Genomic DNA, 24,419 nt, shown 5'->3' with positions numbered 1-24,419 from the left:
TTTGAGCCCGATCTGACGACTTTCGATTTTGCTCGGTACACAAAAGCTGTGTCTGAAAGAAACACAGCTAAAATCCTCTGCTCGTATGTTCCTTGTCCATTTAGAACAAAAATCCAAAATAATTCCCGGAAAGTAGTTTTATTGCCAAACAAATTATTTACAACAAAATTTTCATATGTATTCCCAACCACCCCCTCCTCCCATAATCATTCCACGAAAGAAAAATCCTCTCAGAATAACAAATAAAAAAACACTGTGCATGCTAGTGGCCAGTTTGAAGAGAGAAAAATTCTTTCTTTATTGACACGTGAGTTTCCATTTCCTTCTCTAATTATCATTAAACAATTTATAATACCACACACTTGTGTAGCAAAAGATTGTGTGTAGTGCAAAACACTTTGATCTCTGCCGAAAGTACACCGAAAAAAAAAGACTCCGCCACACTCTCACATAACACCACAATTCATTTGATTTTTGCCACTAAATCACAAAATACTCAAAAGAATTTCTCCAACACACCGTAACAAGTAGAGAACTAATTAATACAATTAAACTTCACTTGCGGTAGAGTTAAGCATGATCGTCGCCTTAATTTTTTACTAAATATTTGTTAAATTTACTGCACAAGTAAAATTGTGACATGTTCTGTTTGGTTTCTTCTTCTGAATTAAGCGCAATTTCTTTTCTTTTTCTCTATTTCACAAACGCATCTTTTTAGTATTTTAAAAGCATTTTATTTTTGAATTTTTTCAAACCTCACACACACCACTTTTACTAAAAAAAAACTTTCAAACGGATTATAAAACCAATAGACACGTGAAAAAAATCCCAAAATAAATCTCATTTCATATGACATGAGACACACATTTTAGAGCACAGTAATAGAAAGACATTTACACCTTACATTTGAGATGAGAAAATAAATATTTAGGCAGCTAATCACCCCATTTTTAGCCACTTTTTCTAACAACAATAAATATTTTCTTAAACATTAAAGTGGGTGAAAAAGCAAATGTACCTCAATTTCTTTATTTCTCTTTTCTTCTTTTTTTGTTCTAAATATTCATCACTTGAAGGCATGTTCGCGGCACCAGACGAGGATCACGGCGTCCTGATCATAACGTCCATAGCCGCAGGCTCGTTCCTAATCTGTCTCCTATGCACGCTGTGTCATCGAAGAAGAAAACGCCGTCATCTTCCACGTTTGGGTCTGCATAGGAATGCTGCGCACTATGATTCAACAACAAGTGCCACAGGTGCGTGTCTTTAGTCTCTAGATCAGTGGTCACCTGGGAAATTAAGGCTAATTTCTCTTTAATTCTATGCCAATAATAGAAAATTTCCATTTTTTTGCTTTTATTGAAAATGCTTACTTTTCTGTATTTAAATTTCGGTTACAATCAATTACAAACTATGTCTTAATTCATCTTTGTCAGCTCTTAGAATTTTTGGCCAATTTTAACGAAACTTTCCGTAATGATATTCTTTGATTATAGAAAGTTTCCTTTAGTAATAAAAAATTAGGTCAAGTATCGCACATTTCACAGAATCTTCAAACCCTTTCTCCAGGGAGGAGCTTTTCCTGTACACGCACATTAGACAGACCCATCACAAGCCTACGTGGTGCATTTTGTGTACATTTGCGTACGTAATTAAAAAACAATTAAGTCAGGTAGTAATTCTTCTGTGGTTGGTACACTGCTGTGAATGTTGCGTCCGTTGCGACCTCTTAAAGACTTATTTTTGGTTGTCGTAGAAATGAGTCGGTTACAAATAAGTACCCAACAAACCATCGATAGTTGCCTAAACGTTGCACGGAGTTACATACACTACAATGCAACCATGCCTAACGGTATATATCTGCGTTGCCTCGAAGTAGATGGTCAATAGATATCTGCGTTGCCGCAACTAGTAATCTCAACGTTGCAAAACTCTGAAATATCCTTTCCCGTATACCGTCTCGCAACTAAAATTTTTAGAAACAAAAATGTTTCAAAAAATATTTCAAAACATTCCGCTGTCATAAATGGAGGGAAATATGGTACACGCCCATAATAATCATATGGCGTCCATATTCCCATCATAATTAAATGACAAACTCTAATGGATAATTTATATTATTTAATAATAGAGTTTTTAGATTTTTTCCAAATGAAAAAAAATATGCCATGCGGTTCTACCGTCATGAAATCGCCTCAAAGGAACTTAAATGATGCTCCCATCTCAATTTTCTTAATTTTTTTTACCGAAAATTATTTTTTTTAGGGGTCAAAAATTTATTTTTTTTTTATAATTTATTTAAACACAAGTAATGCACCCAACTATCCCTAAAAAAGCCTTCCCACATCATTTTGGGCCCCCAATTGCTCGGAATAATGAAATAAAAATCAACTTTTTTGTGCCGTCGGCCATGTTAGACATTTTTTACAACTCTGAGGCAACGATGCAGCAACCTTTGCAACAACGTTGTAAAATGATTCGGTAGCAACCCACCAGGGCGGCGCTAGTTTTGCTGTTTGTAAACATAAATGAAAGAGACAGACTCATTTTTTTCTATTCCACTCTCTGTCTGTTTTGGGTTATTTCTCGCGATAGACGCGCCCCTTGCGGTGAAAGGCGCAACATAGGCACAAAATGCGCTTGGGTTGCGCCGGCATACCCTGATGCAACGTTTAAGCAACTAAATAAATTATATTTAATAAAATTAACAATTTTTGATAAATTATCAATAAAAAATAATTATTTTAGGGATAAGTAATGCATAAAACTCATTTAGAGTCCAAAAAACTTCAATTTCAAGGAAAATTTGTTCTTTTTCGATATTTTTTTGCAACTAGCGCAACGTTGATATATACTTTCCTGCAACTATTTTCTAAGTGATTTTTTCAAAGTTAATTATTTTGCTTAAAATTGAGATTTTAGTGTGTTTTTAGGTAAATTATTCTTTGAGAAGTTTTAGAAAAGACTTTAGAATGCAAAAACACTTAAATTTTTCAAGTTATTGAAATAATAAAAAAAATCTTGCAACTTTGGCAACATCGCGATAAAGTATACTGCATCGTTTTCCATGCAACCATATTCGCAACTTTAGCAACTAAGAAGTAAACTCTCTTGCAACGTTGCTTCAGAGTTTCCAAAGTTAAAGTTGCAAGGTGTTTGCTGGGTATGTTTTTAAAACCAAAATTGTATATTCCAAGGATAAATGCAGTAAATAAAATTATTGTGTGAAATTAGTTTCTCTAATCAAATAATAAGCACATTACAACGATGAGAGCATTTCAAAATGTCATTTATATTAAAAGATGAAGCAAAAATAGAATTTTATGTTCACGACTACTCACGACAACTTTACGGATCCTCATTACAAAATGTTGTCAGAACTACGACAACATTACGACTACTTTTCTTAAAAACTGCTAAGCATTCAATTTTTGTATATTATTTTTATGTCAAATCGTAGAGTAAATGGCGACGACCACTTATATGATTCAATTTTGAACAAGAATACAATAATAATTAAAATATTGGAAAAATAGTTTTGACTAGTCGTGAAAACCCGTGTTGCTTGGGTCGTTGAGTGTAAGAAAAGAGCAAGAACTGAGCTGATGTTGCTGAAAATGGTATGTTTCATTTTGTTTGTAAGTTGACCTGTTGGCGCAGGTAGTGACCTTTTTTATTGGTCTTTAATTGTTTTTTAATTACGTACGCAATGCACTCGAAAAAGGTAACGTACGCATGGTTAACGTACGCAAATAACATGACACCCTATCTCTGAGGACCCGGAACTTAAAAGCTCAAAAATCGCAATTCAATTCTACTTATTTTATGAATTTTCTTTGTATTTTTTTTTGTAAAAAAGTTAAAATTCTATGCATCTTGCCTTCCAGAGAAATTCTAATACATGAAAAATCCTTATAGGTTAAAAAAATTAAATTTATGTGTAAGTGCGCGATACCTTAAGTTTCGAAAGATTCAGTGAATTGGAAAGATTTGAGATTCTTTTGGTTATCACTGATCTAGAGGACCAATTACACGCAGCAGATACGGAAGATAAATTACCCGTAGAGCTTTCAATTGCAGGTCTTGGCTCCAGTCGGCGTCACCTACAGGGTGGCAGTAGTTTGTCCGGGAGCTTGCACGCCATCAACAGTGGATCACTGCCTATTCCACCAGCGCCTCTACCACCCACAAGTGTGCCACCTCACATTTGCATCAATGATGAATTCGAGGATCCAGACGATCTCTTTGGTAACATTGATCGCTTCTCAAATAATGGCGAGAGTGTATAGCAGGAGGAGATGTTCATCTCACCTTTTTTCTCATAATAAGCAATTACGCCTTTTAGTTCTCATATACCTACATATATATGAATTCCCCCAAAAGAAGGTACAGCGAGTATGAAAAGGAGAGAGAAAGAATTGAAAGGAAGCTCCAATATTTTAACTTTCAATACCGTCTTTTCCAATGTATTATTGCAAAATCCTAAATCGACAAAATTGCGATTGCCAAAAAGGACTTCCCATTGTGTAATACCTTCTCCCCCTCCTTACCCTATTAAGTACATTCAGTTGAAGACTTATGAGAAGTCTCAAAAAATCTCAAGGAAATCACTGGAATTGTCTTTTTGTGTTAAATTAGTAAAAGAAAAAGAAGAAAATCTAGCAATGCAATGTTTCTAGGAACAATAAATAGAGGAGGAGGATGAAAAGAAAATGCAGCAACTATAAAATCAACAACAGAGATTATAAGAAAAAAAATACCGTAGCAGAATATTGTACGAAAAAAAGCAACCTCTACTTCCACTAAATGTTTAAGGAAAAAAACCGTAATTTTAATATTTGTAATAATGAAAGAAAAAGAAGAAAAAAAACTTATTGTTAATAAAAAAAAAAAAAGAACATGATGATATAAACAGCACTGAAAAACCCAAAATATAACTTCTAAAAGTAAAAAAATAAATAAATAAAATACATTTGCAAAAAAATGAAAATTAATCACATCACTTTCAGCAATTCTATCATTTTTAAAGAATTTATCATTATTTTTTTTCAGTGAGTAAAGAAAAATTATATTTAAATAAAATGACTTTTTCGCAACAAATATCACATTAATTCTTTATAATAAAACTAACTACACCACTTAATTAAAAAAAAATCATAAACTCAACACTAAAGAATACACTAATGTAGGTGAATTTAATAAAAAGAAAATGACTAATAATAAAAAAAATGAATAACAAAATATAATTGAGTGTTTAATAATAAAAAAAGGTGAATATGAAAAAAATAAAGCTAAATGAAGATGTTTAAAAAAAATGGTGAAAAATGTATTCAAAAAGAGAATTTAGAATTTTGTGTGGCAATTTAAAGGCAAACAAAAATGAAAATTTTATGAGAACCCTTTTAATGGCAAAAAAAATCACCATAATTTCGTTCATTGAGTTTATCTTTTTGTCCTTTAACTAAATAAGCTATTGTTGATTTATCTTTTATCAAAAAACAATTTTTAATTCAAAACACTAACGAACTCCAAAACAATTGACGCTTACGAGTAGTGAAAAGAATGTAATAAGTGTAGGAAATAAAGAAAGAGAAAATCTTCTAGTATAGTTATTTAACAAAAAAAAATGAGTGAAAAAACTATGAAAATTAATTAATAAAATGGAATAAATCCAGAAATTTATAACAAAATGCGGCGTTTTATAGTGAAAAAAACATTTTTAAAAAATCAATGAAAAATTAGACCCACAGAGAAGATAAGGCGATACTCCATCGTTGTATAAAAAGAAAAGCTTTTAATTTGTTGTCTTCAGAAATTAAATCAAGAATCTAGCAGATAGATTTGGAATAGTTTGACTTAACAAGTTTCAGTCTTTCATTAAAAAAGCAACAAGAATATTGAAAAGAATAAAGCAAAGTTTTCAAAATATAACTTTCAGACAGAAGAGATATTGGACCCTATTTTAAAATTAATATTCAAATTTTTCTTCCATTTTCTAGGCTCATTGAGTTCATTTTTTAACTTAAGATAAACAATTTTATTTGAAAAATCTTAAATTGATTTAGAAATCCTTTTAATTCAATTCTATCATAAAATTAAATGCCTAATTACGAGATATTATTAATGATAAAAGCCTAATTGTGAAGAAAATGTTAATCTACTTTTCCCAGAATGATAATTATTTGATTTCAAACAGTCTGTGTCATTTATTTCTCATTTATTTAACCACATTTAGTGCAAATTTAACCAAAACCAAAATTAAATTGGTCAACTTGCCCACTTTGGATCTATTAATAAATGCATAAAATGGGTAATGGACAATTTCAGTTTAAGCGTAATTGAAGCTATAATTTGATCTGATTCGATTTTTTATGGAAAGGAATCAATTGAAATGAAGTCTTAATTAAAAAACGAGGGCTACATTGTAAAAAAAAACGGCTAAGTCGGTTAACTTAGCCGTTTTTACAATGTAGCCCTTGAACCGTTTTAATGAAATATTTAATTTTCATCAATGACCTAATTTAATTTTAGATTTAAATCCTTTAAAAATTTAAAACTCAGAATATGAAAACTTCAAAGATAAACGGCGATATGTATAACTAAATTGACCTCAATAACCTATTTTGTTTTAAACTGACCTTTAAAACAAAACAAATTTTCTTGCCTAATTTTTAGTCAACGATCGAATAATTTTCTCTAGACTTTGTATTAGAGCATAAATTAAAAATCTCAAGTTTATTTCAATATTCTGAAGATTATTGTTAAAAAAAAATCTTTTTATACAATGAAAGGATTGTGATGGGATTGAATTTTCTGAAATTATTTCATGAAACATAAAAACATAAATTTAAAAAAAATGTGAGAAAAGACTTCATTATATCACACAAGAGATATTGAAATAATTCCGGAAAAAATTGTCTACGGTTTTATAGGAAAAAAACAATTATTAAGGAGTAGTTAAATGAAGAAAAAAAAAAACACTAATAAAATAAATCTTGTGAGAACATGGGGCAAATTATTGCAGTAAATAGTGGGAGGGTTTAATAAATTTAGGGTAAGGATGCAGGAAAATTCAAATGGGCGAATGCGCAAATTTATCAATGAGAATTTATGATTTTTAACTTTTTTGCAAATTAATCTCACTATAATAACTCTTTGGGTTTTTTGCACTGTGCAAAGTAAGAAAAAACGAATCGTTTTTTTCTAAAATGAGAAAATAATGTTTATAACATTCACAAACATTAAAAAAAAAACGATGAAAATAAAACATTAATCGATGAAGTTATTTAACAAAAAAAAATGAGAACAACAACACCAAAAGTTATAATAGAGCACGTGTTTTATATAAATATATTTATGGAATAAAAGATGATAAAGAAAAAAAATACAGTAACTAGTGAGATCCCCCCTTAAATAGCGAGACGAGTAAAGAAAAAAAAATGAGTATCTTCTGAATAGAGTGATGCGCGTAATTAAATGATAATTTTCACAATAAAAGCCAATATATAAATTTTCAGCATGAAAAGGATAATTTTGTTTCCTTTCTTGAAACAAACCAAAAGAAAAAAAATAATCACATTTTTTATGTGAATTGAATGTGCAATTTTGTGAATATTGTTCATCACGGCCAAACTTTTGCGTAACGATTCCAATTTCCAATGGCTATAAAATATTTTTAAATTATATCTTAGGAATGTATGATAATTTCCACCCCCCCCCTGCCCCCTGAGAGATATGTCCTCCAGAGAATGATGATTTGTTGTTGCTCTAAAGAATTTCCATTTATTTCTCCCCTATAGAATATACCTTTAAAACATTTTCACAAAAGAACAGGGTAAAAGAAAAATTTAAAACCTTGAATGATTATTTTCACACAATAATTTCAACTTGATCACATTTTTCTTGAATTTTTATCTCACATCAAATTAAAAAAAAATTAACAAATAAGGGAAAATGAAAGCACAAATATTCACAAAAATACATTTCAATTTTTTTTAAACAATATAATGTAATTTAATATAGTTTTTCTTCACTGATGCAGAAGCGACGCAACACACGAGATTTATCACCCCTAATATCATTTAGTAAAAGAAAAAAAAATGAAAGTTATATACTAAAAAAAACAACAATATGAAACACAGTATGATTAAAAAACCAAAAAATGTATGATTAAGTAAAAAAAATTCACATATAATATTAATTAAAAATAAATAAAAGTAAACTTATAAAAAAAATTAGAAAAAGAAAAACATGTTGCAGCGTTTTGTATAAAAATTCCTAATGTTGTTTGTTATAATCAAAATTAAACTGTTATATTAATAATATAATAAAATAAATAATGACTAAACATGTAATAAAAGAAAATGAAGGAGACAATGCGAGAACATAGCAAGTGAAGGGGCGGATAAAGGAGATTGATGATGTTAATAGGAAAAAAAATGTGAAACTTTGTTTTCTATACCCAATTAATATTGAAATATGTGGTGAAAAAAAATACGGTAATAAGAAAAAAAAACTGTAACGAGTTAACGAAAATATGGAATTTATTTGATATGTAAATAAATACTGTTTAATTCGAATGAAGAAAAGAAATAAAATTGTATGTAACACAGAAAAGCTCTTTTAATTTGCTCACATTTGCCCGGGGGACTTATTTTCTTTCTTTTGGGAAACTCCCTCAGTAACCTGAGATTATCAGACTCATGACTAAATTTCTCTGGTTATCTACTCTCTGTTCTCTCACTCTCTTTTCTTATTTTATTCTCTTTTGTCACCTATTTCAGGCTTTGTCAAAGTTTAGTAGCTATTGTTGTCATCAGTCTATGAGCAGGTTAACATTTAGTAAGTCAGAGTGCTACACTAAGAGACCAAATAAATATTTTGGAATCTTTTTTTAATTTTTTTTATCAAGAGTTTTGGAAGGATTTTTTTCAAAATTTATTTTATAAATTTCCTGCTAAGCGTATACTTTGGGAGAATTACGAATAATCAGTGAATCTACCTGTATAATGGGCTTTTGATTGTTCCCTAATCTATCACAATGTAGCGTTTTCGGAAAGACTTTCAGTCCTTCGACCAGGATTTTAATTGGTTTCAATTTAATTAAACCAATTGAAGCATTTAATTTTGAATTGAATGGGAGTGAAGAAAAGCTCCCGAAAATCTGAAAGCCAGCTTAAAAATTAATCTTAATCGTATTAAAGTTGATTTGATTGAATCTTATTGTTTTAATTAATAGATAAAAAGGGAGTTTATTCGTTTCTGTACCGTTTGTTCGAAGAAATAGTCTGGATACTTTACAGGATACGCGAAATCTAGTAGATTTTCGATTTCCTACTGACGTCAGATGGGAAAAGCCGGAAGATTTTTTTTTTCTCAAAAATGCAAACTAGGAATTTCAAGATTTCAAGCGAATTTCAAGGGTTTCTTGGTTGCTGAATAAAGTCCAATGACGTCATTATCGTGTTTTTTCTTCTCTCTCTCAATAAAACGATAATTCATGAAAAGAAAACTCAAAATATTGTGTAAAACCTCGTAATTTATTGAATTAATGCAGAAACATAGGATCATACCCATTTTTTTTTTTTAGATATTCGCCAGGTAGTCCTTGACGGTGGAAGGGTCGAGTCGCTTGAAGCCATTCTCATCGCAAATACCCACCTGTATGTTGTCGGCAGTCATTTGACCTTCAAAGCCCTCCTTTAGCGTGAGGATGGCCGTGTGAACAGCATCATCGAGCTCCAGATCTTCACTGTATCGTTTCTCGAGGAAAGTCTTGCCTGTGATGGAGTTCTTTCCCATGGCAGTTGCCTTCCATGCAAAGTAGGCTCCAGATGGGTCACACTGGAATAGGTAGGGACGATCGTTGTCCCATCCACAAATAAGAAGGGAGACACCAAAAGGTCGAACACCTCCAGATTGGGTGTACTCCTGCATCACAGTCGCCACACGCTGTACCAACTGAGCTGTGGGGATGGGCTCCTGGTATACGAGATAGTACTGCTGAGCCATCTTTCGTGCTTGCTTCACCAGCAGCCTATAGTCTGGACCCATTCCGGAGTACACCATTCCAATATGATCCGTCACCATCTCCACTTTGTTTACGCTATGCTCATCGTAGAGGATAGACTTATGCTTATTCTCCGTGGCCAGGACAACTCCATTGGTTGCCTTGATGCCTACTGATGGGGCACCAGCCGATACAGCCGCCAGGGCATACTCAATCTGAACAAGCTTGCCGGAAGGGCTGCAAAGTCATCGCATAAAGTGAGGTTAGTGCACAATTACTTGCTATTTTGAATGAAATTTTATTTGTATTTGTGGTTTTTCATTACCTAAATGTTGTCAGGGAAAAACTATAACGCTCGGATGCCATTCTACCTTAATTTTCACCGTATATCGCAGAGAAATTGTAAAAATTCTCACCAAAAACAACTATGTTATTTTTACACGGACTATGGAATAGCGTCTACAGCGCCACTAGATGAAAGCGGAAATTATGGGAATTATGACTTTAGCGCGCCTTTTTGGATCTTTCTAAATTTTTAGCGAATTTATTAAAAATTATTTTTTAATTTTTCTTATTGTATTCAACGTAAACGATTAAATTAGCATTCAAATCAAAGCAAGTAAGCAAATTCTTAACGTCTCAAAATTATTTAAAAAAAAATCAGCAAACAGTGTAAAGAATTTTATATTTTATTTATTTTTTGCATAAAATTGAGATCAAAGAAAAAAATTAAGTGGTTGTTGGTCCGTAATAGCATGGAAAAATATGCAGAGCTCCCCGGAAAAATCATTACTTGCTCCGCAATCTGGGGAGAAAATTTCTTATAAAAATTTTCACAAGGAAAGAATTTTAAAAACTAGCACACCGCATGTTAAAATGAATGAGAATAATGCTGAAAAATTCATTTCTGAGGCCATTGAAATTTCCATGATTATGAATGAGGATTTAAAAAGCCTCCGGGAGGATATTCTTGAAAAAATAAAAGCAAAAGAAAAGACAAGATCGAGTGAAAGGACTTCTAAAATCAGAGAAGTTTCTGCGTTAACTCAAGAAAAATTCGAAAGTCTTAGAAAATCTTCAGATGTTGAGGGATTCCGGAAGAGTTTTCAACAGAGAGAAGGAAAAATCAAGGAAATAGAAGACAATTTGTTGAATGAAAGTGGAAAATGTGATAATTTAATTAAAAGACTGGATAAAATTGAAGAAAATGGTAAGAAATTCTTTGGAATTCATTTTTTACAATTTAAATTAATTTCCTTTTAATTATTCTTCGTAGACACTTCTCAATCTCTCTATTATGGATTTTCAACATCAAAAGAAATTGAAATAATGAAAAAATATACAAATTGTGTTATTGAAATGAATTTCGTGGCTTCAACATTCCAAAATTTGTCCGAATTAACGACGCTTCAAATGAAAGAAAAACGTGAGCAAATGTTTGAGAAACTCAAGAAGGGAGAGGAAGAAATTGAAGATCTCATTAAGAGCTATGAGAAGTATGTTGAAACTGATGGAGAAAATGAGATAAATCAGGGAGAAATTGATGCAGAAAAAATGAAAGAAATGTGCAAGAAAAACCTAAGTAATTTCCACCAAAATTGCAAAAGAAGATTGGGCAACATTGAGAATTTTCTTAAGAACTTTGAACATGAAACTGAAGCCATTGGACAGATCTTTGTAAAAAATATAAATATTCTAAGCGAAGCAATACGTCGTGAGAGGCCTCAGTATGAAAAGATCATAAGAGAAATGTATGAAGAAGATCGTAGAAAAAGAAATCAAAGAAACAATACAATTGCCCAACTAAAGAACTTCAGAACTTTCCTTAATGGAAAGATTGGAGATCTCCATGGATTAATTGAGGAGATTGGCGAGGAAATTCATACTGTGAGAGAATCAAAAATTCATCTTCTCGAGTCCTGGTATGCCGATAGAGAGTCTGCAAGGGAGAGAAAAAATAAAATCCTTCAAGTCATTGATAAGCTCAATGAAAATCGCAATTTTGCTGAATATTTGTCGAAAAATTTTGAAGATTTATACAGAAGAAACACAGAACGAAACAAAAAGAAGCTTAAGGAAATGCACAACGAGTACAGAAAATTTGTGGAGAAGCTTGAAGATCGGTTTGATGATTACAGGAAGGAATATGAAGAAATTGTGAGTAAAGGGTATCTTAAAGATTTATTTTTATGAAAAACTTTATTGATTTTCTTTCAGTGTAAAATAAAAACGCGGAAAATCAATGAATGGTACGAAGAAAGATTAGAACACTTGGGGAAATCTTGTATGTAATTGAGGAATTTTTGTATAATAAAATACCAAAAATAGATTCTTTTAAAACTTTATTTTGCATGGAAAAGCAAAAAATAAACCGTTAAAATTGAAATAGCGCGCTTTTCCCAAAAACTTCCATGGGAAATACGGGAAAATTGCGCGCGCATTCCTACTCTTCCAGAAATATGGAGAATTTTGTGTGAAGAAAAGTGAAGAAAATCAGCAGTGAAAATCAATATTTTCTCCGTGAAAATGGCCTCTCTGGACAACACATTCATGCGAAGTGCTTCCCCTCAGTTCTCAGATGACGGAGATGACAGTGGAATGGCTACACTGCCCATTGGAGATGTTTCCAGCTACCCCCAAAGTACGACCCACACGTACAATCCGCAGAGAGCAAATTATCTTCCGGAAAAGGAAAAGGATTACCTCAAGGGGCGCAACACCTGTGCCTTCTGGGTACTTGTAATCCTCCTAATAATCCTCACCATTGGTAATCTCGCTCTCACACTCACCATTGTGGGTATCCTGCGTCTGGGACGAGGGATGCAATTCATGGAGCTCGTTCCAGAAGCTGATACGGTTAAATTCTTCGGTACAACGGATTTGGATCGTATCTATAAGCGTGATGGGCACCTCGAGGGCTTCACTGATCTCCCCATGACAATCTCCGGAGACTCAGGAGCTGTTCATGTGAATCTGGTCAATCGCAATGGGCATGTTCACAATAAATTGCACATGGGGCGCAATGGGACTCACTTGAGGGGCATTAATGTCTTCGAAATACGCGATCCTGTGACAAAGGAGTCTATCTTTACAACAACAAAACCACGATACAACATCCCACAGGGTGTGGCGAATCTCCGAGCTAATGCTGTGAGTGCAAGTCGCGTTACGAGTTCCCTGGAAGATCCTTTGAAAGTTCAGACGAAGGGAAAACTCATTCTGCGCGGAGCGGAAGGCACTGAAATGGAAAGCAAAGAACTCCTCTGGACGGCTGATCAGAATATCTTCCTAAAGTCAATCAATGGTTCAATTGTTCTCACCGGGAGCGATGGTGTGTACGTGGATATGAAGAACATCCCAATTGTGCAGGCGGAGCATGGATTGCGTGCTGGGATGCTGCAATTCAAGGTGTGTGTCTGCATGCCACAGGGAAAGCTCTTCCGGGTGCCCATCCCGCGGAATCACAATGGAAAAGGGAGCTGTGTGCACTTCAATCCTCGTCATGATCCCTGCGCCTGAACATCATTCCAGGCAACAACACACTGCAGCATTAGTAGCTTCCAGTAGGCGTGTAAACGCACCCAGCAATACTCATCATATCGTCATGTAGCATAAAAATTGTCTATTGCATTGATTTATGCTTTAAAAATGTATTACATTGAGAAAATAAAATCGAATTAAAGGATAAAAATTCCCAAAAATATGCAGTGTCCTGGAACACTGGAAAAATCCTGCCGATGGAAAAGCGCGGGAATATTTTCCACATTCCAACTTTCCAGTAATGTTGTGAATTTTAATGTTGATTGACTGTTTTGATTGATTTTCAGCTCTAAATTCAATTTATTACATGAAATATCTTATCAATGGTTCATTTAATTGTCAATTGAAGTGTTTTATCAATTAAGTTTCTCCATAAATAGGTGAGTTGCTCTTGATTCACAAATTCCATCGTCATAACCTCACAAATGGTTGATCTGTGTAAAGTTTATCCTCCGGATCGGGCTGCTTTTCTTTCATAATACCTCTGCAGAGCATCTTCAAGGACTTTTCCCACTGTTCGCTTTTCCCAGATGTTGATTTTCACCACTTGCTCCTTCTTAGCTTTGGGCTTTTCTTCCGCATCCTTGGATTTCTTTTCTTTAGAATCCTTGGCATCTTTTAACTGTTTTTCGTCATTTTCTGCATCCTTTGGGATGTTTTCTTTGCTGTCCAGGTTTTCCTCGGGCTCCTTTTTAACTTCTCCAACTTCTTGTGTTTTATCTTTCTGTGATTCCTTAACTTTATCTTCCTTTTCCTCCTCCTCGGAATCTGAAGAGGAATCAATGCTGAAGTCAGAATCTGCATCAATATTGGATTGAAGATGAGCTTTCTTGGTCACAGCAGATTCTTCAGCCTCCGGTTCAGCTTCATCAGCTGAAGCTTTTCTCTTCCGATACGTTCTTTCCTTCTTCTCCATTTTTTCCGGAGTTTTTATCCCTTTTTCGGTGATTTTTTCAACATCTTCATCTTCTTTTGGAGATTCCTTGCCCATTTTTTGTTCATAAATATGCCTGTAGAACCCATCCAAGTCCCTCTGCTTTGTCACATCCCCAATAGCTTCCAGGTAGGCTTCCCGCTTTTCTTCCTCTTCAGCCTTTCGCATTTCCTCCAGCTTCTGCTTGTACGCTGATGTGACAAAGGATTCCTTGTCTTTGAATTTCTCCCCTTCCTCATCTCTCTCTTTCTGCACCTGCCTCTCTATGCGCCTCTCGTATTCCTTCTTGCGCTTTTCAGCTGTCTCCAGCAGCTTCTTTATGTATTTTGGCTTCTTCTCCTCCGTACTCTTGGATTTCTTTGCTTCCTGCCTCTTATTCTCAATTTCATCGTAAAGTTCATCGTACTGAAAGACTGTGGGATCTTCCTGCAGAGCTTTTTCCTGAATTAATCTCGCCTGACGCTTCTGACTGTCACCCGGGCCGAGAAAACCCGCTCTTCCCGGACGATCTTCCTCGTCGGAGTCTGTGTCACTTCCAAAAACAGATGGTCTTGAGAAATTGGCAACAGGGCCCTTCTTATCTCCCTTACTGGGGACAATTAATCCATACCTAAAGACAAAATTATATAAAATTTAATTTAGGAAAATTTTAAAACAAAAATAAATGGGAATGTTTACTTTTTCGCCATTTTTGAGGTTATGCCCGTTTGTTTTTTTCAGCTTTTTCACTTGAAACACCCACTAATTTATCACCCCGTAGTAGAATATATATCACAGCTTTATTACTTTCAATTGTATCTATTTAATTTGCACACAAATAAATTAGAATTCGTCGTAAAGTAGCAGAAAATAATTATGCTGCTTTTTATGTGATGCTGTAAATTTTCCAGTGTTCCCATCACACAGGGTTCATCAAAAGTAAATTGCACCACATTCCAATATTCCAATGAAATATTGCATGGCGCGCGAAATAAACCCCCAAAATGGGATTTATTGTGAGAATTCATGGCTCTAAAACTGAAGGCGGGCGATATTTAACATTACAAGAATTAATTGCATTTAAATTCATTAATGTGACGAGTGCTAGTAATGAATTAACTCACGCTCTGCCTACAATTCGCAGCGTGAAAACCATCAAATGTTGCAGAAATTCATTTTCACACCGCGATGCAATAAATAAGTTGTTCGGACTCATTACGGGGAAATTGTGATAAAATTCTTCTCTTCCCGAGCATAAAATTCTCCCACGCGTGACACCACCCCCGCTATACGCACAGTGGTAGGTACATAGTAGTAATAATAGTAAAGGGTGGAAATTTATTATTTTAAATGCCAACAATAATTTTCTTTAGTTGCAAAATTGAAAGTTTTAATTGTTTTTTTTTGGTGGAAGAATCATTTTTGCTTGAAAGAATGTTTTTGAGATAAAAAATCTTTTTTTTTTCAATTTTATTAAAATAAAATTATGAAAAAGAATTGAAAAATTATTCTCTAAATTTTTTTTACATGATAATTATTGATTTACATACCAGGGACGTATTCAGGAAGAATGTTTTAGTGCCTAAAACTCCCTAAAAATACAGGAAGCTAGTTTTTCTTTTTAGTTTTTCATTAGATGTCAAAAGAAAGAATTTTCACGTCAAAACATACTCAAAGTCATTAAAAGAATCATAGTCAAAAAAATTTCAAATGAATAAAAAATGTCAAACGTTAGAAAAAACTTTAAATTAAAAAAAATAATGTCTAATGTAAATGAAAAGAATCATCTAACGTAAGAAAAGAAACATGAGATGTTACAAAAATGTTTTTAGGTTCATTTTTAACGTTCTTTAATTTTTTTTAATGTAAAAACACATTCTAAAGTAGAATTATAGCTTCGCCTCTGTTACCTACGATATCACAAGGGCTTAAAAATACATAAATCTCTTTTTAATCGTATTAATATGACATTCTAATAGTTTTAAATCACACTAATTCAAGTAATTAAGCACCTTTTCAATTCTTTTTCATATAATTCTTAAAGAGAAAATAATGTCTGATTTAATTAAGAGAAAGAAAAGGAAATCCTAATTAAGTACTTCATCATCAATTAAAAAATCAAGAGTAATAACTTACAGCTAATTCTTCACAATCCATCAGTTTCACAATAATTTAATAACATGTCCAAATTATCCTTTTAAAAAAATCTTGCTAAAAACTCCGAATAATTCAATTTTTATTTGATTTCTCAGACGCTTCATCACTCCCAAGAGTTTTCAGGGAAATATTTGTTGTGTACGTCAAGTGGGAATGTCTTGATGGTGTGAGGGATGGTTCTCGATAGCTCATTGATCTCTGAAGGTAGAAAGGTACGAAGTCAGTTGTTCTTGGAGTTGTGAGGCGACTTCCGAAGGCCAGGCTGAGATCCTCAGGGCTTTTCCTCATTCGCTTATTGCGATATTCTATGGGATCTACTCGAGGGATGATTTTTCTATTTTTTCTCGAGGATATTTTTGAAGACTTCTCGGTGGATTTTGTACTTGTTGAGTATGCTGGAGTCGTGTTGAGGGCTGATTTCTGAGAAAAAACATTTTCTTTGATTGTTTTCTCCTGAAACATGAAACGCATTACTTTCAATGGAACTTTTGTGACCTCCACAGATCAGAAGAGTTCCATTGAAAGTAATGCATTTCATGCTTAAGGGGAAAACAATCATAGAAGAAGCTTTCCACCTCCGCAGGTTGTGGCATGGAGATTTCCTTTTCTCTCAGGGATTTCATGTAAGTGTCGTCGGAATTGGTGCCCTTTAACTTTAGTCGGTCTGGGTATTCCTGAATAGCCATTTCACCATGTGGCGGCATTATTTCACCAATTTCCGTTTCATTGGCAAAACTTTTAGCAGCTGCATGGTCTCCAATCATATCCATTTTGCCAGGCATTTCTGCTTCAATTTCTAGCTCAATTTTTCCCTCCATTTTTGCTTCGAATGTTGTCTCCATTCCTGCTTCCGATTCTGAGCTAATTTCATCGATGATATCCTTCACGATGGTATTTTCTGGAATTTGATAATCTTCTGAGCTTTCTGAAAACTTCAAGATCCGTTTTGATGAATTTAATGAAACAGAAGGCAATGTGGTCGTTCTTGTTCTTCGAGAAATTCTCCTTCGTTGGGTTTTAGCCTTGCTCTTAGCTAGTTTGTGACGATATATCGACCATTTTGCCACAATATAAAGGAACAAGGTGAAGAAAAATCCAATCATAAGGAGGATAAAGACCACGTCCTCATTGTTCAATACTACGCTCCTCACTATTATTAAAAATTAACGAAAAATGGATCAGGAATAGAGAATTCTTGATCTTAGTTTTAGAATTTGGCGTGACTTACTTTCACTAAAATCCTTCGGTGGTGGTGGCTTGATCTCTAGCTCCGATGGTATCAAAAAATACTTCTTCGCCCACGAAATTAAATCCAAAAGATGCAATTCTCTTAGCCGATACATTTCCGTGAAAAGCTTCCATATGCAGAAAATTTTTACCATCCCAAAACAAATTGCAAAGCTCACTGATTACTTTGCATTGAAGCACAAAATCTCAGGGATAAATCTCCCAAAAGCAGATTTGATTCTCCGGGAAAATCTTGTAAATATTTCGGTGAATTTCAGAAGAATGCTGGAGCGCATAGGGAGGGGGTGGTGGAGGTTGTGAAAAAAAGCGGTCTGGAAAAAGAGTGTAATGCTTTTTAATCGTTCACGTTTTGAGTTGAGAATACGTGTGGCTGAATGTAATTTTTTGTTGCCTACCCCCCGCAAACCTACCCCCTACGGCGCGCGAAGGTTGGGAACCGGAGCGAAGTTTTATTTTTTAATTCCTCACGAAGTGAGAGCTTCACGGTGATGGAACGAAAGCCCACCATCATTTGTGCGAATGTTCGGGGCGGGTGTGGGGGTGGTCTTTTTTCGAGTGAGAGAAATTCATGATTCCACTTAACCTTTCGGCTCCTGGCTCTCTCGCATATACTTTTTTTTTCCTCCTGCATAGTGTAGAGCTATTAAACATACCATTTTAATTTTTTCCCCTTCACAATTGCAGCCCTTTGCCGCCCCCGCTTGAATTACTTGTCGCTTTGTCTCCCATGTGCTTTATTTGCACAACCACCCCCGCACCATTATGTTGAATTGAAAACTTGCGTGTTTTGTGCATTAAATTTTTAGACTTTGCCGCGTAAAGCTCTTTCACTGCAAATCCTGCAAATAAAATGCTATGATTTGAGCTTTCAAGTGACTTTTTTAAGATCTTTTAAATTCACTATTTTACAATTAAAAAAAATATTTTTTCTTTTTGAAAGTAAAGCAAATTAATGAGACTTCAAGGAACATTTTTGAGCTTTCTAGAACGATGTATTTACGTTCTCAATTTGTTAGTTTATTTTGTATGCAAGCTAGGTGTTAGCACCGCAGTATATATGGGCGAGAAAAAATGTATATATATGTACATATTTCAATGTATTTACTGATGAAAAGAGGCAAAAGAAAATGAAAAAGAAACGCCTTGGAAAAGATGCTTTTTCCCAAAAGATGAGAAAACCAGAAAACGGGAAGAAATTAAAGAGAATTTAATGGTTGTGTGAGAAAGAGTAAAACTTCAAAAACTATAATTGCCTCATAAAAGCAATGAATTATGATATTAGTGCACCAATTAATGTGCTGCAATAAATAATGGTTGATGGGCAAAGTGAAGAAAAAGAAAGAAGTAGAAAAAGATTCTCTTTGATGCTACACCACTCCACATAAGAAAGAAAAGCAAAGATGATTGGGCGAATATTTTCTCCTCAATTGGAAAATAATTTTACTTTGATGGGGAAAAAGGCAAAAGAGGTTTTCTTAATGGGCGAGGTGTAATACTTTGAATGTCATTATTAATTTATTGCGGCTTACAATTGTGCACCCCCCTCCCCCATCGAAATATGGTCTCCAAAGGCAGGAGTAATTTATTATTTATGAAAAGAAATGTAAATTGTGGCAGTGGATATTGCTTGACTTTTAGCGTTGCATGTTTATTCATTGGGATTTCTCCACCTTTATTTGGACAGAGAATACTAAATTTTCGAGCTCACCCCCGCTTTGCGCACCCATAATGAAAAATGTTTATTTAACGATTTTGGTGCAATTTGCATATCTTTTATCGCAAAGAGAGTACAATGACGACAATAACTTCTATCGTCGTTAGTAACTTTTTTTACATTGTTTTTTTTTAATATATTTTTATGAGTAAATTAAACTTATGACTGCAGTTGAATAATTTGCGGCTATTAAAAATTAACCAATATAGTTTTATATAATAAAATAAATTTAGTAAAGATTCATATAATTTTTTTTTATAGAGAAAACAGTAGTTAGAAATTTATTCATAGGGGGTGCTTTTAAAAATCAATTGTTTTTAAATCTAAAAGACATTAAAAATAAATTAAATCTTTAACGTCTTTAAGGTTTTAAAGAATTAAATATTATAATATTCTTTTAATCCTTAAACTCATTTTATTCAAATTATTCCTTTTTTTTACTCATACATTGTCCTATTTGGGGTAGAATCACGAGTTAATCCACTTTCTTTATATTTTATTAGTATTTTAGAGCTTAAATTAATATTTTTAGCTGTTTTTTTTTACAATAACGTCGGTGCTTTTTGAGCTTTCAGTTAAATTTAGTGCTTGTTGTGTTGTGAAATTAATTTTAATGTTCGTCTGTATGCAATGTTATCGCTTATTGCTGAAGAACTTATGACAAAATTCTTAAATACTTAAAAGTTTATTAATTTGTCGTAGGTGAGTCTCAAATAGTTTGGCCATTTAAAGTTGTGTGGTTGTACTTTAGAGAAAATTAAAGAGGTAAAGTATATATGAGTTTGAGAAAGTAAAATCATGCTTCTTTGGTGTTTCATTTTAATTGTTATATTTAACTTTTAGACTTGTAGTTGGCACGAAATATGGATGCCCGAGGATCATCTGGTGCAATGGTGGTGGAAAGTACTGAAATGGACGTCCTGACTGAGGAGGCAATCAAGTCTACTGGTAGTCACGAAGGTGATGATGAAGCAAAGCCAGCCGCGGGGGATGCACCACGCGCAAGCCGACTCTATCTTGTGGGGCTTCATGTGAAGATAGCATTTCTCACAATATGCTGGGTGTACTTTGTGTGGATGTTGCTGGTGAATGGGGAGAAAGAAGTGCAATTTGTTGGACTCACAGTGCCAATGGATGGGAGGGAGGTGCAAATTTCATCGGAACCATTCGTCCTGCTGCTCAATGGACCCTTCCATCAAGATGCGGAGCGTATGGGTGGATATTATCTATTTGTGTCTGCAGGGACTAATGGGAGTGGTGATGTTTGGAGGGTGCCTGTGGTGAGGGATTTGGAGAAATCTCCACCACATACTCTGAGGCAGAGCTTCATACCCCCCGAAGGTGGTGTTATTCGGCTGTGGACAAATATGTCGAGTGGCATCTTCATCCGCATGGGTGTTGATTTAGCGGTGTTTGATGAAGTCCATGGGGTTGTGTATGCCACACTCATTCTCATCATTCTCTACGCCCTCATTATCTGGGATGTTGTTCATCGTACTTTCGCAGCTATTCTCATGTCCACACTTGCAATTGGTGTTTTAGCCATGCTGGGTGATCGTCCCACTGCCCAGGAGGTTATCAGTTGGATTGACTACGAGACCATCCTCTTGCTATTTAGTATGATGATTTTTGTGTCAATTATGAGTGAAACGGGTATTTTTGACTATGCTGCTGTGCGCACATTTCAACTCACCAACGGACGTATTTGGCCACTTATTCACGGACTCTGCTTCGTGACACTGGCAATATCAGCATTTCTCGATAATGTCACAACAATCTTAGTCATGACCCCCATCACAATTCGTCTGTGTGAACTGATGAAGCTCAAACCAGCCCCGGTTCTTATGGCGATTGTCGTTCACGCCAATATTGGTGGGACAGCAACACCCGTTGGCGATCCACCCAATGTGATAATAACTTCAAATCACTTTATAGCCACAAATGGAGTGACATTTCTCACTTTCACATCCCACATGGCCACTGGGGTGATTTTTGTTGTGGTGCAGACACTGCTGCAGTTGCGAATGATTTTTCGGGATGTGAATACATTGCGAATGGCAGTGCCGGAGGACATTGAAAAACTTAAACGGGAATTGCACATAGCACCGGCTACAGAGCAACCACAGCTTCGGCGTCAATTGAAAAAGCTGTCCACAAGGGGTATCGTCAATAGGAATGAATACATGAGGACACTCCAAGAGCTCGAGTCACTCTATTCAATTAGGAATAAGCCACTACTCATAAAGTCAACCATTTGTCTCGCATTCATCATCATTCTCTTCTTCGTGCAATCCATTCCGAGTATTCATAGCATTTCCGTGTCATGGGTGGCACTCCTCGGTATGCTTTTGCTCCTTATTCTTCACAATGTGTCCAATATGGAGGAGATTCTGGCAAAGGTTGAATGGGCGACGCTACTCTTCTTTGCCGCAATGTTCATCCTTATGGAATGCCTGAGTCGCTTGGGGCTCATAAGGTGGATCGGGGTGCAAACTGAGCGTCTCATCTTGGCTGTACCGTCGCACTATCAACTCGCCATGGCCATCATTATCATCCTCTGGGTGTCAGCCCTTGTTTCTGCATTCGTCGATAGTATCCCCGTGACAACGATGATGGTGCGAATTGTTGTTGCCATGGCCCAGAATCCCAAACTCACCCTCCCACTCCAACCACTCGTGTGGGCACTCGCTTTTGGGCCATGCCTCGGTGGCAATGGGACCCTCGTTGGGGCGTCCGCCAATGTTGTGTGTGCAGCATTAGCTCAGCAGAGAGGCCACATCATCACCTTCCGAGCTTTTTTGAGGTATGACATACACACGCGAGATTGTTGATTTATGACTCTCTCACTGTATATTTCCCTCCCTCCCAAAATGCTTTCAGATTCGGATTCCCACTAATGCTGGGGAGTGTTTTGGTAACCACCGGATATTTGCTACTAGCTCATGTTGTATTCTCGTGGCACTAAATACAGCGAGTGTGGAAATACGAGATGCGCCATGTAATGCATTTTCCCAGGGTACGTGCAATTACCAAGTTCTCCTGTAATTTTGGGAGTTTGGGAATAAGGATTGTAAAAGTACATAACATAATTATAACCTTTTGTTATATATAGAAAAACTTACATGACATGAAAAATCAGGGATTTATGAGCATAAAAAAGTACTTAATGGGCCTTATTCAGCGACCAAGAAACCCTTGAAATTCGATTGAAATCTTGAAATTTCAGTACAAAATTTAAAGATTTCAAGGGTTTCTTGGTCGCTGAATTAGGCCCAATATAGGAAAAAAATGTACTAATAAAAGATTTTTATTGAAATTTTAAGTTAGTCGGCATGACAATTTTATTTTTGGTATATTTTAATGTAAAATTTTAATTATTTATCTTTAATAATAAATCTAAGAAAATATCAGGAACATTTTTCTTTTCATGTGACTATAAAAACTAATTTTCTGATCAATGAATGGGACCCATTTTCAATGCTCAAATTGCCAAATTAATGTTAAAAAGTTTGTTTATGCAATATTAATGTACAAAAAATCTGTAAAGTATAAAAAGAAACTTTCAGAAAATATAAAATAAATGTTTCCTTAATTATCTTGAAATTCTAAGAGTAAATATTCTTAGAAATTTTTTTTTAAAAGATAGAAAATTTAATGTCTGTATTTGTGTTAAAATTATTATTTTACAAGATGACTTTATGAATTTAATATACATTCATTTACTTAATTTAACATGGAATAAGTTGAAACAAATAAATGTCCATTTTCTGTGAAACAATCCGCCTTGTGTTAGGTTCCCACTCAAGACTTTTGGGAGTTATGTACTTTGGAGCTTAAAGTATTATTCCACAATATTCTTAAGCTTCCCATGGAATTTATTCAAAAGTTCTTGAGACAAAATGTTCTTCTCTCTATGGTACGCAAAACACACACCCACAGCTCTACTTCACTCCACTCTCTCTCTATATACCCATCCTTGGCAGATTTCGTCTACCCCCTGGACTTATTTGAAATTAAATCGATATACAGGGTCAGTGTACACGTACGTGTATAAAGTTTTATGAGAAACTTTCAAGTTTTTCCGTAGTTTGAAATTTTTGTAATATTCGTGAAAATTGCTTTGTGAAAAGTAAATCCGCAAGTTTATCCCCATGTGGGTGGTTGAAACAACGTGTGTGTGTGTGTGGTCATCGATGAGGGGCCGTGGGTGGATTTTAGTGTACAGATGTGGGTGCGTTTGGGTGAAAAATCGCGACGCGAGAGCCATTTATCAAAATCAATTTGAAGACATCACACAAAGCAAGTGGTGGCGAAGGGCACCAGAGAGAGTCATGTACTTGTCTATCGCCCGATGTCCACTCACCATAAATCATACACACCTGGTGCTACATTGCAAAACCCTCATCTCCGGGTTTGGGGGACAATGTGGAGCGTGTGGCTATGGTTTGAGATTGCTTTTAATAATGGCTCATCCTGTAGAGTGGGGACGGTTTTTTACTTTTTATATTTTTCAAAAGAAAATAATAATAGCAGCAAAGTGTTCAAAAGCTTTTCTCATTGCCGTTAAGCACTCTTTTAAATTGCAATAAATCTATGCTACTACTACGGAAGAGAAATTTATGTACATTGTATGATAAATAACTAAGCTAAAAAATTGCAAATCATTGATTTTTTTTTAATTTTAATTTTCAAAATTAATAATATATTGTGAGTATTTATCATGAACATTTTGAATAGGGATCGGATTTATCTGTAGAGAACAATTTTCATTTCATTTGCTACAAGTTAAATTAAAGCTTTCACAATTAAACTCTCGATATGTAGTAACTCTACAATAC

At 34.6% G+C, this 24,419-nt stretch overlaps 7 protein-coding genes across 19 annotated transcripts in view; 5 read left to right on the top strand and 2 right to left on the bottom strand.

Annotated features, from left to right (window-relative positions):
- Positions 1-24,419, top strand: part of LOC129790073 (luciferin sulfotransferase-like) — a 767,385-nt gene that overhangs the window by 317,571 nt on the left and 425,395 nt on the right. The gene's annotated exons all lie outside the window — the stretch shown is intronic.
- Positions 1-24,419, top strand: part of LOC129788207 (probable Rho GTPase-activating protein CG5521) — a 626,970-nt gene that overhangs the window by 177,156 nt on the left and 425,395 nt on the right. The gene's annotated exons all lie outside the window — the stretch shown is intronic.
- The window catches only part of LOC129788331 (tolloid-like protein 2), a 606,934-nt gene that overhangs the window by 157,120 nt on the left and 425,395 nt on the right, over positions 1-24,419 (top strand). For 7 of the 12 annotated variants that reach the window (XM_055824326.1, XM_055824318.1, XM_055824342.1 and 4 more), the window contains 2 exons: positions 1,077-1,256; positions 4,066-8,633. The exons of 1 other annotated variant lie outside the window; for it this stretch is intronic. In XM_055824326.1, coding sequence (XP_055680301.1) covers positions 1,077-1,256; positions 4,066-4,289 — 404 coding nt within the window. In that variant the 3' untranslated portion in view covers positions 4,290-8,633. Of the gene's footprint in view, positions 1-1,076; positions 1,257-4,065; positions 8,634-24,419 lie in introns of those variants that run through there. 4 more of the 12 variants (XM_055824335.1, XM_055824347.1, XM_055824355.1 and 1 more) reach the window with 4 other exon arrangements.
- On the bottom strand, positions 9,521-10,512 carry LOC129790267 (proteasome subunit alpha type-2). Its single transcript, XM_055827708.1, has 2 exons — positions 10,335-10,512; positions 9,521-10,246 (listed from the first exon to the last, which is right to left on the bottom strand). Exons 1-2 carry the CDS (start codon positions 10,373-10,375, stop codon positions 9,586-9,588), a joined length of 702 nt encoding a protein of 233 aa, XP_055683683.1. The 5' UTR covers positions 10,376-10,512; the 3' UTR covers positions 9,521-9,585.
- On the top strand, positions 12,442-13,700 carry LOC129790057 (uncharacterized). The gene has a single exon (XM_055827255.1). The coding sequence runs from the start codon at positions 12,536-12,538 to the stop codon at positions 13,526-13,528; it is 993 nt and encodes a 330-aa protein (XP_055683230.1). The 5' UTR covers positions 12,442-12,535; the 3' UTR covers positions 13,529-13,700.
- LOC129789085 (P protein-like) lies at positions 13,803-22,769 on the top strand. The gene is made up of 4 exons (XM_055825727.1): positions 13,803-13,929; positions 20,284-20,346; positions 20,425-22,384; positions 22,462-22,769. The coding sequence occupies exons 3-4, from the start codon at positions 20,445-20,447 to the stop codon at positions 22,544-22,546; spliced, it is 2,025 nt and encodes a 674-aa protein (XP_055681702.1). The 5' UTR covers positions 13,803-13,929; positions 20,284-20,346; positions 20,425-20,444; the 3' UTR covers positions 22,547-22,769.
- LOC129789945 (nuclear speckle splicing regulatory protein 1) lies at positions 13,830-15,387 on the bottom strand. Its single transcript, XM_055827082.1, has 2 exons — positions 15,162-15,387; positions 13,830-15,093 (listed from the first exon to the last, which is right to left on the bottom strand). The coding sequence occupies exons 1-2, from the start codon at positions 15,170-15,172 to the stop codon at positions 13,995-13,997; spliced, it is 1,110 nt and encodes a 369-aa protein (XP_055683057.1). The 5' UTR covers positions 15,173-15,387; the 3' UTR covers positions 13,830-13,994.

Source organism: Lutzomyia longipalpis, chromosome 1, assembly GCF_024334085.1.
Source record: "Lutzomyia longipalpis isolate SR_M1_2022 chromosome 1, ASM2433408v1".
Taxonomy (NCBI): domain Eukaryota; kingdom Metazoa; phylum Arthropoda; class Insecta; order Diptera; family Psychodidae; genus Lutzomyia; species Lutzomyia longipalpis.
This window is presented reverse-complemented; position numbering and strand designations above follow the sequence as displayed.